The sequence below is a fragment of the Oncorhynchus mykiss genome, chromosome 2 (assembly GCF_057628025.1).
Source record: "Oncorhynchus mykiss isolate SJ-2025 chromosome 2, ASM5762802v1, whole genome shotgun sequence".
Lineage (NCBI taxonomy): Eukaryota > Metazoa > Chordata > Actinopteri > Salmoniformes > Salmonidae > Oncorhynchus > Oncorhynchus mykiss.
The window spans coordinates 1,329,826-1,346,239 of record NC_143023.1 but is presented as its reverse complement, the minus strand read 5'-3'; the positions used below and the strand labels follow the sequence as shown (position 1 = coordinate 1,346,239).

The 16,414-nt window shown below is 43.6% G+C and overlaps 1 protein-coding gene across 2 annotated transcripts in view; it reads right to left on the bottom strand.

The window, feature by feature from the left end:
- The window catches only part of LOC110512917 (CUB and sushi domain-containing protein 3), a 522,509-nt gene that overhangs the window by 344,476 nt on the left and 161,619 nt on the right, over positions 1–16,414 (bottom strand). For both annotated transcript variants that reach the window (XM_090215889.1, XM_090215891.1), the window contains exons 10-15: positions 13,220–13,341; positions 10,037–10,140; positions 8,929–9,041; positions 6,041–6,223; positions 5,579–5,769; positions 4,042–4,177 (exon numbers count right to left, since the gene is read on the bottom strand). In XM_090215889.1, coding sequence (XP_090072015.1) covers positions 4,042–4,177; positions 5,579–5,769; positions 6,041–6,223; positions 8,929–9,041; positions 10,037–10,140; positions 13,220–13,341 — 849 coding nt within the window. The remainder of the gene's footprint in view (positions 1–4,041; positions 4,178–5,578; positions 5,770–6,040; positions 6,224–8,928; positions 9,042–10,036; positions 10,141–13,219; positions 13,342–16,414) is intronic.

Genomic DNA, 16,414 nt, shown 5'->3' with positions numbered 1-16,414 from the left:
TTACAGGGTCAGTCATAGTAGTATGATAGGTGTTGTTTTACAGGGTCAGTCATAGTAGTATGATAGGTGTTGTTTTACAGGGTCAGCCATAGTAGTATGATAGGTGTTGTTTTACAGGGTCAGCCATAGTAGTATGATAGGTGTTGTTGTACAGGGTCAGCCATAGTAGTATGATAGGTGTTGTTTTACAGGGTCGGTCATAGTAGTATGATAGGTGTTGTTTTACAGGGTCAGTCATAGTAGTATGATAGGTGTTGTTTTACAGGGTCGGTCATAGTAGTATGATAGGTGTTGTTTTACAGGGTCAGCCATAGTAGTATGATAGGTGTTGTTTTACAGGGTCAGCCATAGTAGGATGATAGGTGTTGTTTTACAGGGTCAGCCATAGTAGTATGATAGATGTTGTTTCACAGGGTCAGCCATAGTAGTATGATAGGTGTTGTTTTACAGGGTCAGTCATAGTAGTATGATAGGTGTTGTTTTACAGGGTCAGCCATAGTAGTATGATAGGTGTTGTTTTACAGGGTCAGCCATAGTAGTTTGATAGGTGTTGTTTTACAGGGTCAGTCATAGTAGTATGATAGGTGTTGTTTTACAGGGTCAGTCATAGTAGTATGATAGGTGTTGTTTTACAGGGTCAGTCATAGTAGTATGATAGGTGTTGTTTTACAGGGTCAGCCATAGTAGTATGATAGGTGTTGTTTTACAGGGTCAGCCATAGTAGTTTGATAGGTGTTGTTTTACAGGGTCAGTCATAGTAGTTTGATAGGTGTTGTTTTACAGGGTCAGTCATAGTAGTATGATAGGTGTTGTTTTACAGGGTCAGTCATAGTAGTATGATAGGTGTTGTTTTACAGGGTCAGCCATAGTAGTATGATAGGTGTTGTTTTACAGGGTCAGTCATAGTAGTATGATAGGTGTTGTTTTACAGGGTCAGTCATAGTAGTATGATAGGTGTTGTTTTACAGGGTCAGCCATAGTAGTATGATAGGTGTTGTTTTACAGGGTCGGCCATAGTAGTATGATAGGTGTTGTTTTACAGGGTCGGCCATAGTAGTATGATAGGTGTTGTTTTACAGGGTCGGTCATAGTAGTATGATAGGTGTTGTTTTACAGGGTCAGCCATAGTAGTATGATAGGTGTTGTTTTACAGGGTCGGCCATAGTAGTATGATAGGTGTTGTTTTACAGGGTCAGTCATAGTAGTATGATAGGTGTTGTTTTACAGGGTCAGCCATAGTAGTATGATAGGTGTTGTTTTACAGGGTCAGTCATAGTAGTATGATAGGTGTTGTTTTACAGGGTCAGTCATAGTAGTATGATAGGTGTTGTTTTACAGGGTCAGCCATAGTAGTATGATAGGTGTTGTTTTACAGGGTCAGCCATAGTAGGATGATAGGTGTTGTTTTACAGGGTCAGCCATAGTAGTATGATAGATGTTGTTTCACAGGGTCAGCCATAGTAGTATGATAGGTGTTGTTTTACAGGGTCAGTCATAGTAGTATGATAGGTGTTGTTTTACAGGGTCAGCCATAGTAGTATGATAGGTGTTGTTTTACAGGGTCAGCCATAGTAGTTTGATAGGTGTTGTTTTACAGGGTCAGTCATAGTAGTATGATAGGTGTTGTTTTACAGGGTCAGTCATAGTAGTATGATAGGTGTTGTTTTACAGGGTCAGTCATAGTAGTATGATAGGTGTTGTTTTACAGGGTCAGCCATAGTAGTATGATAGGTGTTGTTTTACAGGGTCAGCCATAGTAGTTTGATAGGTGTTGTTTTACAGGGTCAGTCATAGTAGTTTGATAGGTGTTGTTTTACAGGGTCAGTCATAGTAGTATGATAGGTGTTGTTTTACAGGGTCAGTCATAGTAGTATGATAGGTGTTGTTTTACAGGGTCAGCCATAGTAGTATGATAGGTGTTGTTTTACAGGGTCAGTCATAGTAGTATGATAGGTGTTGTTTTACAGGGTCAGTCATAGTAGTATGATAGGTGTTGTTTTACAGGGTCAGCCATAGTAGTATGATAGGTGTTGTTTTACAGGGTCGGCCATAGTAGTATGATAGGTGTTGTTTTACAGGGTCGGCCATAGTAGTATGATAGGTGTTGTTTTACAGGGTCGGTCATAGTAGTATGATAGGTGTTGTTTTACAGGGTCAGCCATAGTAGTATGATAGGTGTTGTTTTACAGGGTCGGCCATAGTAGTATGATAGGTGTTGTTTTACAGGGTCAGTCATAGTAGTATGATAGGTGTTGTTTTACAGGGTCAGCCATAGTAGTATGATAGGTGTTGTTTTACAGGGTCAGTCATAGTAGTATGATAGGTGTTGTTTTACAGGGTCAGCCATAGTAGTATGATAGGTGTTGTTTTACAGGGTCGGTCATAGTAGTATGATAGGTGTTGTTTTACAGGGTCGGTCATAGTAGTATGATAGGTGTTGTTTTACAGGGTCATAGTAGTATGATAGGTGTTGTTTTACAGGGTCAGTCATAGTAGTTTTATAGGTGTTGTTTTACAGGGTCAGTCATAGTAGTATGATAGGTGTTGTTCTACAGGGTCAGTCATAGTAGTATGATAGGTGTTGTTTTACAGGGTCAGTCATAGTAGTATGATAGGTGTTGTTTTACAGGGTCAGTCATAGTAGTATGATAGGTGTTGTTTTACAGGGTCAGTCATAGTAGTATGATAGGTGTTGTTTTACAGGGTCAGTCATAGTAGTATGATAGGTGTTGTTTTACAGGGTCAGTCATAGTAGTATGATAGGTGTTGTTTTACAGGGTCAGTCATAGTAGTATGATAGGTGTTGTTTTACAGGGTCAGTCATAGTAGTATGATAGGTGTTGTTTTACAGGGTCGGCCATAGTAGTATGATAGGTGTTGTTTTACAGGGTCGGCCATAGTAGTATGATAGGTGTTGTTTTACAGGGTCAGTCATAGTAGTATGATAGGTGTTGTTTTACAGGGTCGGTCATAGTAGTATGATAGGTGTTGTTTTACAGGGTCAGTCATAGTAGTATGATAGGTGTTGTTTTACAGGGTCGGTCATAGTAGTATGATAGGTGTTGTTTTACAGGGTCAGTCATAGTAGTATGATAGGTGTTGTTTTACAGGGTCAGTCATAGTAGTATGATAGGTGTTGTTTTACAGGGTCGGCCATAGTAGTATGATAGGTGTTGTTTTACAGGGTCAGCCATAGTAGTATGATAGGTGTTGTTTTACAGGGTCGGCCATAGTAGTATGATAGGTGTTGTTTTACAGGGTCAGCCATAGTAGTATGATAGGTGTTGTTTTACAGGGTCAGTCATAGTAGTATGATAGGTGTTGTTTTACAGGGTCAGCCATAGTAGTATGATAGGTGTTGTTTTACAGGGTCAGTCATAGTAGTATGATAGGTGTTGTTTTACAGGGTCAGCCATAGTAGTATGATAGGTGTTGTTTTACAGGGTCAGTCATAGTAGTATGATAGGTGTTGTTTTACAGGGTCAGCCATAGTAGTATGATAGGTGTTGTTTTACAGGGTCGGCCATAGTAGTATGATAGGTGTTGTTTTACAGGGTCAGTCATAGTAGCATTGTTTTGAAACTTCTGTATGTGTAATGTTTACTGTTAATTTTTATTGTTTATTTTACTTTTGTTTATAATCTACCTCACTTGCTTTGGCAATGTTAACACATGTTTCTCATGCCAATAAAGCCCCTTGAATTGAATTGAATTGGTGCACCAACAGCAAATTAGGGATAAGTGTCTTGCTCAAGGGCACATCGACAGATTTTTCACCTTGTCACCTCAAATATTCCAAACCAGCATCCTTTCGGTGACCAAACGGTAAGAGACGCATGACACATCTAACGTTACAGCCTTTGTAACAGTGTGACACTGAACGAACGCTAATTCAACATATGTTTTTACCAGTGGGGTTTACAATGACTCACAAGACCGTACACTTGGTTCATCAACGGCTTCTCTCTCCCAACAACAAAGAAAATAAAACAACGTGAGTCGTAAGGACATGGTCCGGTAATAGTAGAGCAGGGTACTGACTGCTGTAGGTGATGTTGAATCCTCTTCCGGACATGGAGTGGTCAGCCTGGAACTCCAGCTGGAGTATGTTACTGTTGGAGGTGAAGTGAGACGGCACCTCGGCTCCCGAGTACCTCCCCAGGATGGACGAGCCCGTCTGGTACGACCACATCGTGTGGAAACGTTATTTAAACGGGGGGGGGGGCATTTAAACAACACAACACTATTCAAATAAACTATACACTTAAACAACACAACAATATTCAAAGAAATGATACACTTAAACAACAATATTCAAAGAAATGATACACTTAAACAACACTATTCAAAGAAACTATACACTTAAACAACACTATTCAAAGAAATGATACACTTAAACAACACAACAATATTCAAAGAAATTATACACTTAAACAACACAACACTATTCAAAGAAATGATACACTTAAACAACACAACACTATTCAAAGAAATTATACACTTAAACAACACAACACTATTCAAAGAAATGATACACTTAAACAACACAACCTTTTTGGTGAAACAAGAAAATGAAAGAACTAAGAACAAACCAAGAGGCAATAAGAGACGAATTTACCACAAACCAAGAGGAAATAAGAGACGAACTAAAATAAACCTAAAGTCCCAGAAAGGATGTCTGAAACCACTAACATAAAGCTAGGAAGATTTCAGGCTAAGCTAAAACGGTGGGTTTTTAAGAGTGATTTAAAACCTCCCTTCCCCTTTTACTAGCTACTCAATCAATTATCAATCAATCAATCCATTACCTGGTCTCAATCAATCCATTACCTGGTCTCAATCAATCCATTACCTGGTCTCAATCAATCCATTACCTGGTCTCAATCAATCCATTACCTGGTCTCAATCAATCCATTACCTAGTCTCAATCAATCCATTACCTGGTCTCAATCAATCCATTACCTGGTCTCAATCAATCCATTACCTGGTCTCAATCAATCCATTACCTAGTCTCAATCAATCCATTACCTGGTCTCAATCAATCCATTACCTGGTCTCAATCAATCCATTACCTGGTCTCAATCAATCTATTACCTAGTCTCAATCAATCCATTACCTGGTCTCAATCAATCCATTACCTGGTCTCAATTAATCCATTACCTGGTCTCAATTAATCCATTACCTGGTCTCAATTAATCCATTACCTGGTCTCAATCAATCTATTACCTGGTCTCAATCAATCCATTACCTGGTCTCAATCAATCTATTACCTAGTCTCAATCAATCCATTACCTGGTCTCAATCAATCCATTACCTGGTCTCAATCAATCCATTACCTGGTCTCAATCAATCTATTACCTGGTCTCAATCAATCCATTACCTGGTCTCAATTAATCCATTACCTGGTCTCAATCAATCCATTACATAGTCTCCATCAATCCATTACCTGGTCTCAATCAATCTATTACCTGGTCTCAATCAATCCATTACCTGGTCTCAATTAATCCATTACCTGGTCTCAATCAATCCATTACCTGGTCTCAATCAATCCATTATCTGGTCTCAATCAATCCATTACCTGGTCTCCGTCCTTCACGGTGAGGAAGTCGTATGGAGGCTCCAGGTCAAAGTCGTTGAAGGCCAGGTGGATCCGGCTGCCTGGTTCAGAGATGATGATCCACACACAGTTCAGGTTGTTCCCATAGCCCTCTGGGTAGTCAGGGGACAGCACAGTGCCCACGGCCGCCGTGAAGTTGGAGAAACATGGGACTGTGGGAGTAGGAAAAAGGAGTGGGTTAGGTGTAGAAATGTTTATGTTCGCATATTCATATGTTCATTAAGGTATTCCACCGAGGCAGCATGGGAGGGTTTTCCTAACAGGTCTACTCTGTTACGTATGGGACATAAACCTGAAAAGTGGAATAATGTATTTCCTTACTTATTGTAATAAAAAACATATTCCACAGAATTACTGTGCTTTTTAACATGGAATTTCAAACAATGAACATACTCTCCATACTCTGCAAGTCCAGATACTCACATATGCAAATGGGGATGTTAGCAGACCATTGGTTGTTGTTCTGACAAGTGATCATCCTCTCTCCAATCAGCTCAAAGCCAAACTGGCACTCGAACCGCAGCACGTTCCCGTTCAGAAACCCACTGCCCTCCTGGAAGCCATACAGAGGTGTGCCTGGATCTCCACAACTCTCCTTATCAATCTCTGTCAGAGAAAGAGACAGGGATGAGTCAAATGTTAGTCCTTTATCTGTTTGATACTGATAGTATCTGTCTCATAGGGTCTCTGGTGCTGGGCCAGGTCTGGGATGGTCTGGTCCTGGGATGGAGGTAGGCTGGTCCTGGGCCAGGTATGGGATGGAGAAGGTCTGGTCCTGGGCCAGGTCTGGGATGGAGAAGGTCTGGTCCTGGGATGGAGGTAGGCTAGTCCTGGGCCAGGTCTGGATGGAGAAGGTCTGGTCCTGGGCCACGTCTGGGATGGAGAAGGTCTGGTGCTGGGATGGAGGTAGGCTGGTCCTGGGCCAGGTATGGGATGGAGAAGGTCTGGTCCTGGGCCAGGTCTGGGATGGAGAAGGTCTGGTCCTGGGATGGAGGTAGGCTAGTCCTGGTCCAGGTCTGGGATGGAGAAGGTCTGGTCCTGGGCCAGGTCTGAGATGGAGGTAGTCTGGTCCTGGGCCAGGTCTGGGATGGAGAAGGTCTGGTCCTGGGCCAGGTCTGGGATGGAGGTAGTCGGGTCCTGGGCCAGGTCTGGGATGGAGAAGGTCTGGTCCTGGGCCAGGTCTGGGATGGAGTTAGTCTGGTCCTGGGACAGGTCTGGGATGGAGAAGGTCTGGTCCTGGGACAGGTCTGTGATGGAGAAGGTCTGGTCCTGGGATGGAGAAGGTCTGGTCCTGGGCCAGGTCTGGGATGGAGGTAGTCTGGTCCTGGGCCAGGTCTGGGATGGAGGTAGTCTGGTGCTGGGCCAGGTCTGGGATGGAGTTGGTCTGGTCCTGGGCCAGGTCTGGGATGGAGAAGGTCTGGTCCTGGGCCCGGTCTGGGATGGAGAAGGTCTGGTCCTGGGCCAGGTCTAGGATGGAGGTAGTCTGGTGCTGGGCCAGGTCTGGGATGGAGGTAGGCTGGTCCTGGGTCAGGTTTAGGATGGATAGGTGCTGGGGATAGGCGCTGGGGATAGGGGCTGGGGGCTAGGGGCTGGGGATAGGTGCTGGGATCGGTGCTGGGGACGGTGCTGGGGATAAGGGATGGGGATAGGCCCTGGGGATAGGCGCTGGGGATAGGGGCTGGGGATAGGTGCTGGGGATAGGCACTGGGGATAGTGGCTGGGGATAGGGGCTGGGGATAGGGGCTGGGGATAGGGGCTGGGGGCTAGGGGCTGGGGATAGGTGCTGGGGATAGGTGCTGGGATAGGGGCTGGGGATAGGGGCTGGGGGCTAGGGACTGGGGATGGTCCTGGGGAGAGGTGCTGGGGATAGGGGCTGGGGATAAGGGCTGGGTCTAGGGGCTGGGGATAGGCGCTGGGGATAAGGGCTGGGGATAAGGGCTGTGGATAGGGGCTGGGGGCTAGGGACTGGGGACGGTGCTGGGGAGAGGTGCTGGGGATAGGGGCTGGGGATAGGGGCTGGGGATAGGGGCTGGGGCTAGGTGCTGGGGAAAGGGGCTGGGGAAGGTGCTGGGGAAAGGAGCTGGGGATAGGGGCTGGGGATAGAGGCTGGGGATAGGGGCTGGGGATAGGCGCTGGGAATAGGGGCTGGGGATAGGGGCAGGGGATAGGGCCTGGGGATAGGGGCTGGGTGATAGGGGCTAGGGATAGGCGCTGGGGATAAGGGCTGGGGATAAGGGCTGGGGATAGGGGCTGGGGGCTAGGGACTGGGGACGGTGCTGGGGAGAGGTGCTGGGGATAGGGGCTGGGGATAGGGGCTGGGGCTAGGTGCTGGGGAAAGGGCTGGGGAAGGTGCTGGGGATAGGCGCTGGGGATAGGGGCTGGGGATAGGGGCTGGGGATAAGGGCTGGAGATAGGCGCTGGGGATAGGGGCTGGGGATAGGGGCTGGGGATAGGGACTGTTGATCAGGGCTGGGGATAAGGGCTGGGGATAGGGGCTGGGGGCTAGTGACTGGGGATAAGGGCTGGGGATAAGGGCTGGGGATAGGGGCTGGGGATAGGGACTGGGGATAGGGGCTGGGGATAGGGGCTGGGGATAAGGGCTGGGGATAAGGGCTGGGGATAGGCGCTGGGGATAGGGGCTATGGATAAGGTCTGGGGATAAGGGCTGGGGATAGGGGCTCGGGGCCAGGGGCTGGGGGCTAGGGGCTGGGGATAAGGGCTGGGGATAAGGGCTGGGGATAGGGGCCGGGGATAAGGGCTGGGGATAAGGGCTGGGGATAGGGGCTGGGGGCTGGGGGCTAGGGGCTGGGGATAGGGGCTGAGGATAGGGACTGGGGATAGGGGCTGGGGATAAGGGCTGGGGATAGGGGCTGGGGATAGGCGCTGGGGATAGGGGCTGAGGATAAGGGCAGGGGATAAGGGCTGGGGATAAGGGCTGGGGATAGTGGCTGGGGGCTAGGGGCTGGGGATAGGGGCTGAGGATAGGGACTGGGGATAGGGGCTGGGGATAAGGGCTGGGGATAGGGGCTGGGGATAGGGGGATAAGGGCTGGGGATAGGGGCTGGGGATAGGGACTGGGGATACGGACTGGGGATAGGGGCTGGGTGCTAGGTCTGGGACAGGCATGGGCTAAGGTCGGTTGATAGTGTCTGTATCTCAACATGTTATCGTTATCAGCACAGAGGAGGACTGTATACTGTGTCTAGGGTTAAAGAGTTTGATAGTGTTTGTATCTCAACATGTTATCATTATCAGCACAGAGGAGGACTGTATACTGTGTCTAGGGTTAAAGAGTTTGATAGTGTTTGTACCTTTATAGTTGATCTTGAAGCCGATTGATCCCACGCTCTCATCAGACTGAAGGTGCAGCCACATTTGATGGGACATGCTGACAATAAGGTCAGGCACGAAGCTACCTGTCAGGCTGCAGATAAGAGCACAATACAACCAATGGCCCGTCACAATACTGCCCTTCAGCCAATCAGATCGGTTGTAATCGTAAATAAGAATCTGTTCTTAATTGACTTATCTGTCCAAATAAAGGTTAAATACAAAAACAGAAATAAGAGACAGGGTTATCCTAAAAGCTATTTAACTTTTTTATACAACCAGGCATGTAAGAGAAACTTGATGATAAGTCATTATTGTAAACAACAAACATGTTTATTAGTTAGAGTTAAATAAAAAAATTATAACAACGTGGAATGTAAGTGGACTTAATTGAGTCATCGAACAACACATATGTAAATTAGTTATAGAGTTAATATTAACATTTTAAAACAACGTGGAATGTAAGTGGACTTAATTGAACCCTCGAACAACACATATGTAAATTAGTTATAGAGTTAAAATTAACATTTTAAAAACAACGTGGAATGTAAGTGGACTTAATTGAACCCTCGAACAACACATATGTTAATTAGTTATAGAGTTAATATTAACATTTTAAAAACAACGTGGAATGTAAGTGGACTTAATTGAACCCTCGAACAACACATATGTTAATTAGTTATAGAGTTAATATTAAATATTAACATTTTAAAACAACGTGGAATGTAAGTGGACTTAATTGAACCATCGAACAACACATATGTAAATTAGTTATAGAGTTAATATTAACATTTCAAAACAACGTGGAATGTAAGTGGACTTAATTGAACCATCGAACAACACATATGTTAATTAGTTATAGAGTTAATATTAACATTTTAAAAACAACGTGGAATGTAAGTGGACTTAATTGAACCATCAAACAACACATATGTTAATTAGTTATAAAGTTAATATTAACATTTTAAAACAACATGGAATGTAAGTGGACTTAATTGAACCATCGAACAACAGACATGTTTATTTAAGTGTAATCTCACAGCTAGATGTGGTTGTGGGATCCGAGGATAATTCAAGTATAATACCTACACTTGTATTATAGTTCTTGAGTCTCCAACTTGCCCTCCGTCGCCGATGGTTAATGAGTCATAGCCGATCTCCATGTCAAACTCCTCAAAGTTGACCTGGATAACCTGTTGGAAGTAAACCCATTTACAACATATAAAGCCAACGTATTTTCCACTCATTTATATTATATTTATATTATAATATGATATATATATATATTTATATTATTATATTATATACACATCATTATTCATTGGACAACAAAATCATGAACGCATCGCTTTATTTAACTTTTTTTGACAGCAGAAATAAACAATGTGTTCCTTTGATTGGCTGTACAATAGGACGTGGTATCTGGTAAAACGACAGCTAATCCACCGCTGACAGAAAGCTTTAGAGGAGATAACAGAAGCACAATCCAACCCAGCTACTGCACTGTATGCACTGCTATTACATCATCAAGTCACAGTATGTGACCGGAGAATCGTTCCACATTTACCTCACATCACGTTCATAAACAGACGTACTGGCAGCTGCTGATTCGCATCAAACACACCTTTGGGAGAGTGTTCGGAATCATATTCATTCAAGTCATTTTCTGATGTTTACTAAATATCCGCCCACACAGCTTTTCGGTTCACAATGAGTGAAAGACAATTCGACGGCACAACAAAGAAACCAAATGAATCCTAACAAGTCCTGTCAAAACGGATGCATTTCGTCAAGTAGAGTGTGTGTTGTCTCTCACCAAAAGCAAGGCCCTGAATTGTTCGTACCAGAAGCACTGCAAATGGTCTTCAGGGAGGACTTTATAGATTGCTAATGGCATGGATTTGACAATCCCCCTCAGAACACAAATCAAATACTGAGAAGCAATCATGCAAAGATGCAATTTGAGATGAACTTATTGACTGAAATAATGAATTGCCTCTCTGTCTTCCCTTTTTATGAATCTTCTGGTCACAGTCACCTACGATGCATCCCAAATAGCATCCTATTTTCAATATAGTGCACAACTTCTGACCAGAGCCATATGGGCCCGGATGAAATGTAATGCACTAGGTAGGGAATAGGATGCTATTTGGGATGCATCGTAGCTGACCGTGACCGAGCTACTCTCCTCCCTTTATTTAACCATACACACAACCAAATATAACATGATACATGCAGGGAAGCTTTTAACATATAACATGACACATGCAGGGAAGCTTTTAACAAATAACATGACACATGCAGGGAGGCTTTTAACATATAACATGACACATGCAGGGAAGCTTTTAACATATAACATGACACATGCAGGGAAGCTTTTAACATATAACATGACACATGCAGGGAAGCTTTTAACAAATAACATGACACATGCAGGGAAGCTTTTAACATATAACATGACACATGCAGGGAAGCTTTTAACATATAACATGACACATGCAGGGAAGCTTTTAACATATAACATGACACATGCAGGGAAGCTTTTAACATATAACATGACACATGCAGGGAAGCTTTTCACATATAACATGACACATGCAGGGAAGCTTTTAACATATAACATGACACATGCAGGGAAGCTTTTAACATATAACATGACACATGCAGGGAAGCTTTTAACATATAACGGGACACATGCAGGGAAGCTTTTCACATATAACATGACACATGCAGGGAAGCTTTTAACATATAACATGACACATGCAAGGAAGCTTTTAACATATAACATGACACATGCAGGGAAGCTTTTAACATATAACATGACACATGCAGGGAAGCTTTTGACATATAACATGACACATGCAGGGAAGCTTTTAACATATAACATGACACATGCAGGGAAGCTTTTAACATATAACATGACACATGCAGGGAAGCTTTTAACATATAACATGACACATGCAGGGAAGCTTTTAACATATAACGAGACACATGCAGGGAAGCTTTTAACATATAACGAGACACATGCAGGGAAGCTTTTAACATATAACGGGACACATGCAGGGAAGCTTTTCACATATAACATGACACATGCAGGGAAGCTTTTAACATATAACATGACACATGCAGGGAAGCTTTTAACATATAACATGACACATGCAGGGAAGCTTTTAACATATAACATGACACATGCAGGGAAGCTTTTAACATATAACATGACACATGCAGGGAAGCTTTTAACATATAACATGACACATGCAGGGAAGCTTTTAACATATAACATGACACATGCAGGGAAGCTTTTAACATATAACATGACACATGCAGGGAAGCTTTTAACATATAACATGACACATGCAGGGAAGCTTAATCTGAATGAAGAAAAAGGTTGAATATTGTTGTATTTAAGTGTATTTCTACCTCGTCCACACGGAGCTCAGATTAAAGCTTTAAAAATGCCACGCGTGTCACATTCCTGTCGAATGCCAACAGCGAAACATGACGGCAACATGCTTCTGTTGTTCTCTAGGACCTTGTAGTGTCTGTGCTTTGGGGACAGGACAGCGCAGCGTCCCACAGTGTACTCTATTCTTTATATAGTGCACTTTACCAAATGGCCACTGGTCAAACGTAGTGCACTAAATAGGGAACATGGTGCCTTTTGTGATGCGGCCTATGCCTGCAGTGTGTTGAATTAGCAATGCAGGAACAGTGCATAATTATCCTAATGACGTTAGGTAACGTTAGCTAACACATGGTAATGTGAAGCGTAGATAATGACTTCAATGTCAATGAGAGACACGGGAGAAACTAGGAAAGACTAGGAGAGACTAGGAGATCATAGGAGAGACTATGAGAGACTGGGAGAAACTAGGAGAGACTAGGAGAGACTAGGAGATCATAGGAGAGACTAGGAGAGACTGGGAGAAACTAGGAGAGACTGGGAGAGCATAGGAGAGACTAGGAGAGACTATGAGAGACTGGAGAGACTGGGAGAGACTAGGAGACACGGAGAGACTAGGGGAAACTAGGAGAGACTGGGAGAGGCTGGGCGAGACTAGGAGAGTCTAGGAGAGCATAGGAGAGACTAGGAGAGACTGGGAAAGACCGGGAGAGGCCAGGAGAGACTAGGAGAGACTGGGAGAGCCTAGGAGAGACTGGGAGAGACTATGAGAGACTAGGAGAGCATAGGAGAGACTAGGAGAGCCTAGGAGAGACTAGGAGAGGCTAGGAGTGAGCTGACAGGTAAAGGCCTAAGTATATAAACCATACCTTATTGGGGTTACTAGCAGTGATAATCCACACACAGTGGGAATTACTCTCGTACTGGATGGGGAAATTGGGAGAGGTGAACGTCCCCGATGGACCCTGGAGTGTCGATCCGCACGTTTTCACTGAAACAAGAGACAGGAGTGAGATGTTTAAATGAGAGACTAGAATATGTCTTGTTTAGTCAATGTTCCACGGCTCTTTAACTGAAACAAGAGACAGGAGTGAGATGTTTAAATGAGAGACTAGAATATGTCTTGATTAGTCAATGTTTCGCGGCTCTTTAACTGAAACAAGACTCAATCACTCAAAGACTCAATCATGGACACTCTTACTGACAGTTGTGGCTACTTTGTGTGATGTATTGTTGTCTCTACCTTCTTGCCCTTTGTGCTGTTGTCTGTGTCCAATAATGTTTGTACCATGTTTTGTGCTGCTACCATGTTGTGTTGCTGTGTTGGCATGTGTGTTGCTGCCATGCTGTGTCGTCATGTGTTGCTACCATGCTTTGTTGTCATGTTGTGTTGCTACCATGCTGTGTTGTCATGTTGTGTTGCTACCATGCTGTGTTGTCATGTGTTGCTGCCATGCTGTGTTGTCATGTTGTGTTGCTACCATGCTGTGTTGTCATGTGTTGCTACCATGCTGTGTTGTCATGTGTTGCTACCATGCTGTGTTGTCATGTTGTGTTGCTACCATGTTGTTGTCATGTTGTGTTGCTACCATGCTGTGTTGTCATGTGTTGCTACCATGCTGTGTTGTCATGTGTTGCTGCCATGCTGTGTTGTCATGTGTTGCTGCCATGATGTGTTGTCATGTTGTGTTGATACCATGCTGTGTTGTCATGTGCTGCTACCATGTTGTTGTCATGTGTTGCTACCATGCTGTGTTGTCATGTGTTGCTGCCATGATGTGTTGTCATGTTGTGTTGCTACCATGCTGTGTAGTCATGTGTTGCTACCATGCTGTGTTGTCATGTGTTGCTGCCATGATGTGCTGTCATGTGTTGCTGCCATGATGTGCTGTCATGTGTTGCTACCATGCTGTGTTGTCATGTGTTGCTGCCATGCTGTGTTGTCATGTGTTGCTGCAATGCTGTGTTGTCATGTGTTGCTACCATGCCTTGTTGTCATGTGTTGCTACCATGCTGTGTTGTCATGTGTTGCTACCATGTTGTGTTGTCATGTTGTGTTGCTACCATGTTGTTGTCATGTTGTGTATGCTGCCATCCTGTGTTGTCATGTGTTGCAGCCATGCTGTGTTGTTATGTTATGCTACCATGCTGTGTTGTCATGTGTTGCTACCATGCTATGTTGTCATGTGCTGCTACCATGTTGTGTTGTCATGTTGTGTTGCTACCATGCTGTGTTGTCATGTGTTGCAGCCATGCTGTGTTGTCATGTGTTGCTACCATGCTGTGTTGTCATATGTTGCTACCATGCTATGTTGTCATGTGTTGCTACCATGCTGTGTTGTCATGTGTTGCTGCCATGCTATGTTGTCATGTGTTGTTACCATGCTGTGTTGTCATGTGTTGCTACCATGCTGTGTTGTGATGTGTTGCTGCCATGCTGTGTTGTCATGTGTTGCTACCATGCTGTGTTGTCATGTTGTGTTGCTACCATGCTGTGCTGTCATGTGTTGCTACCATGCTGTGTTGCCATGTGTTGCTGCCATGCTGTGTTGTCATGTGTTTTGCTACCATGCTGTGTTGTCATGTGTTTTGCTACCATGATGTGTTGTCATGTGTTGCTGCCATACTGTGTTGTCATGTGTTGCTACCATGCTGTGTTGTCATGTGTTGCAGCCATGCTGTGTTGTCATGTGTTGCTGCCATGCTGTGTTGTCATTTGTTGCTACCATGCTGTGCTGTCATGTGTTGCTGCCATGCTGTGTTGTCATGTGTTGCTACCATGCTGTGTTGTCATGTGTTGCTGCCATGCTGTGTTGTCATGTGTTGCTACCATGCTGTGTTGTTGACTTGGGTCTCTCTTTATGTAGTGTAGTGTTGTCTCTCTTTATGTAGTGTTGTGGTGTCTCTCTTTATGTAGTGTTGTGGTGTCTCTCTTTATGTAGTGTTGTGTTGTCTCTCTTTATGTAGTGTTGTGTTGTCTCTCTTTATGTAGTGTTGTGTTGTCTCTCTTTATGTAGTGTTGTGTTGTCTCTCTTTATGTAGTGTTGTGTTGTCTCTCTTTATGTAGTGTTGTGTTGTCTCTCTTTATGTAGTGTAGTGGTGTCTCTCTTTATGTAGTGTTGTGTTGTCTCTCTTTATGTAGTGTTGTGTTGTCTCTCTTGTGTGTGTTTTTGCCCTATTTTATTTACTTTATTTTTTATTTTTTATACCCCGTCCCCGCAGGAGGCCGTTTGCCTTTTGGTAGGCCATCAGAATGGAATTTGTTCTTAACTAAATTGTCGAGTTAAATAAAGGTTAAATAAAAAAATTAAAAATAAAAAAAGAGAGAGTCTAGGAGAGCATTGGAGAGTGAGATGGTTAAATGGGATACTAGAATATGTCATGTTTCGTCAATATCCTGCAGCTCTTTAACTGAAACAAGAGACAGGAGTGAGATGTTTAAATGGGATACTAGAATATGTCATGTTTAGTCAATGTCCTGCAGCTCTTTAACTGAAACAAGAGACAGGAGTGAGATGTTTAAATGGGATACTAGAATATGTCATGTTTAGTCAATGTCCTGCAGCTCTTTAACTGAAACAAGAGACAGGAGTGAGATGTTTAAATGGGATACTAGAATATGTCATGTTTAGTCAATGTCCTGCAGCTCTTTAACTGAAACAAGAGACAGGAGTGAGATGTTTAAATGGGATACTAGAATATGTCATGTTTAGTCAATATCCTGCAGCTCTTTAACTGAAACAAGAGACAGGAGTGAGATGTTTAAATGGGATACTAGAATATGTCATGTTTAGTCAATGTCCTGCAGCTCTTTAACTGAAACAAGAGACAGGAGTGAGATGTTTAAATGGGATACTAGAATATGTCATGTTTAGTCAATGTCCTGGAGCTCTTTAACTGAAACAAGAGACAGGAGAGTGAGATGTTTAAACGGGATACTAGAATATGTCATGTTTAGTCAATGTCCTGCAGCTCTTTAACTGAAACAAGAGACAGGAGAGTGAGATGTTTAAATGCAGAGAGGGAATAATACCTTGCTGGTGTAATATTCTCTGCTATCGTAC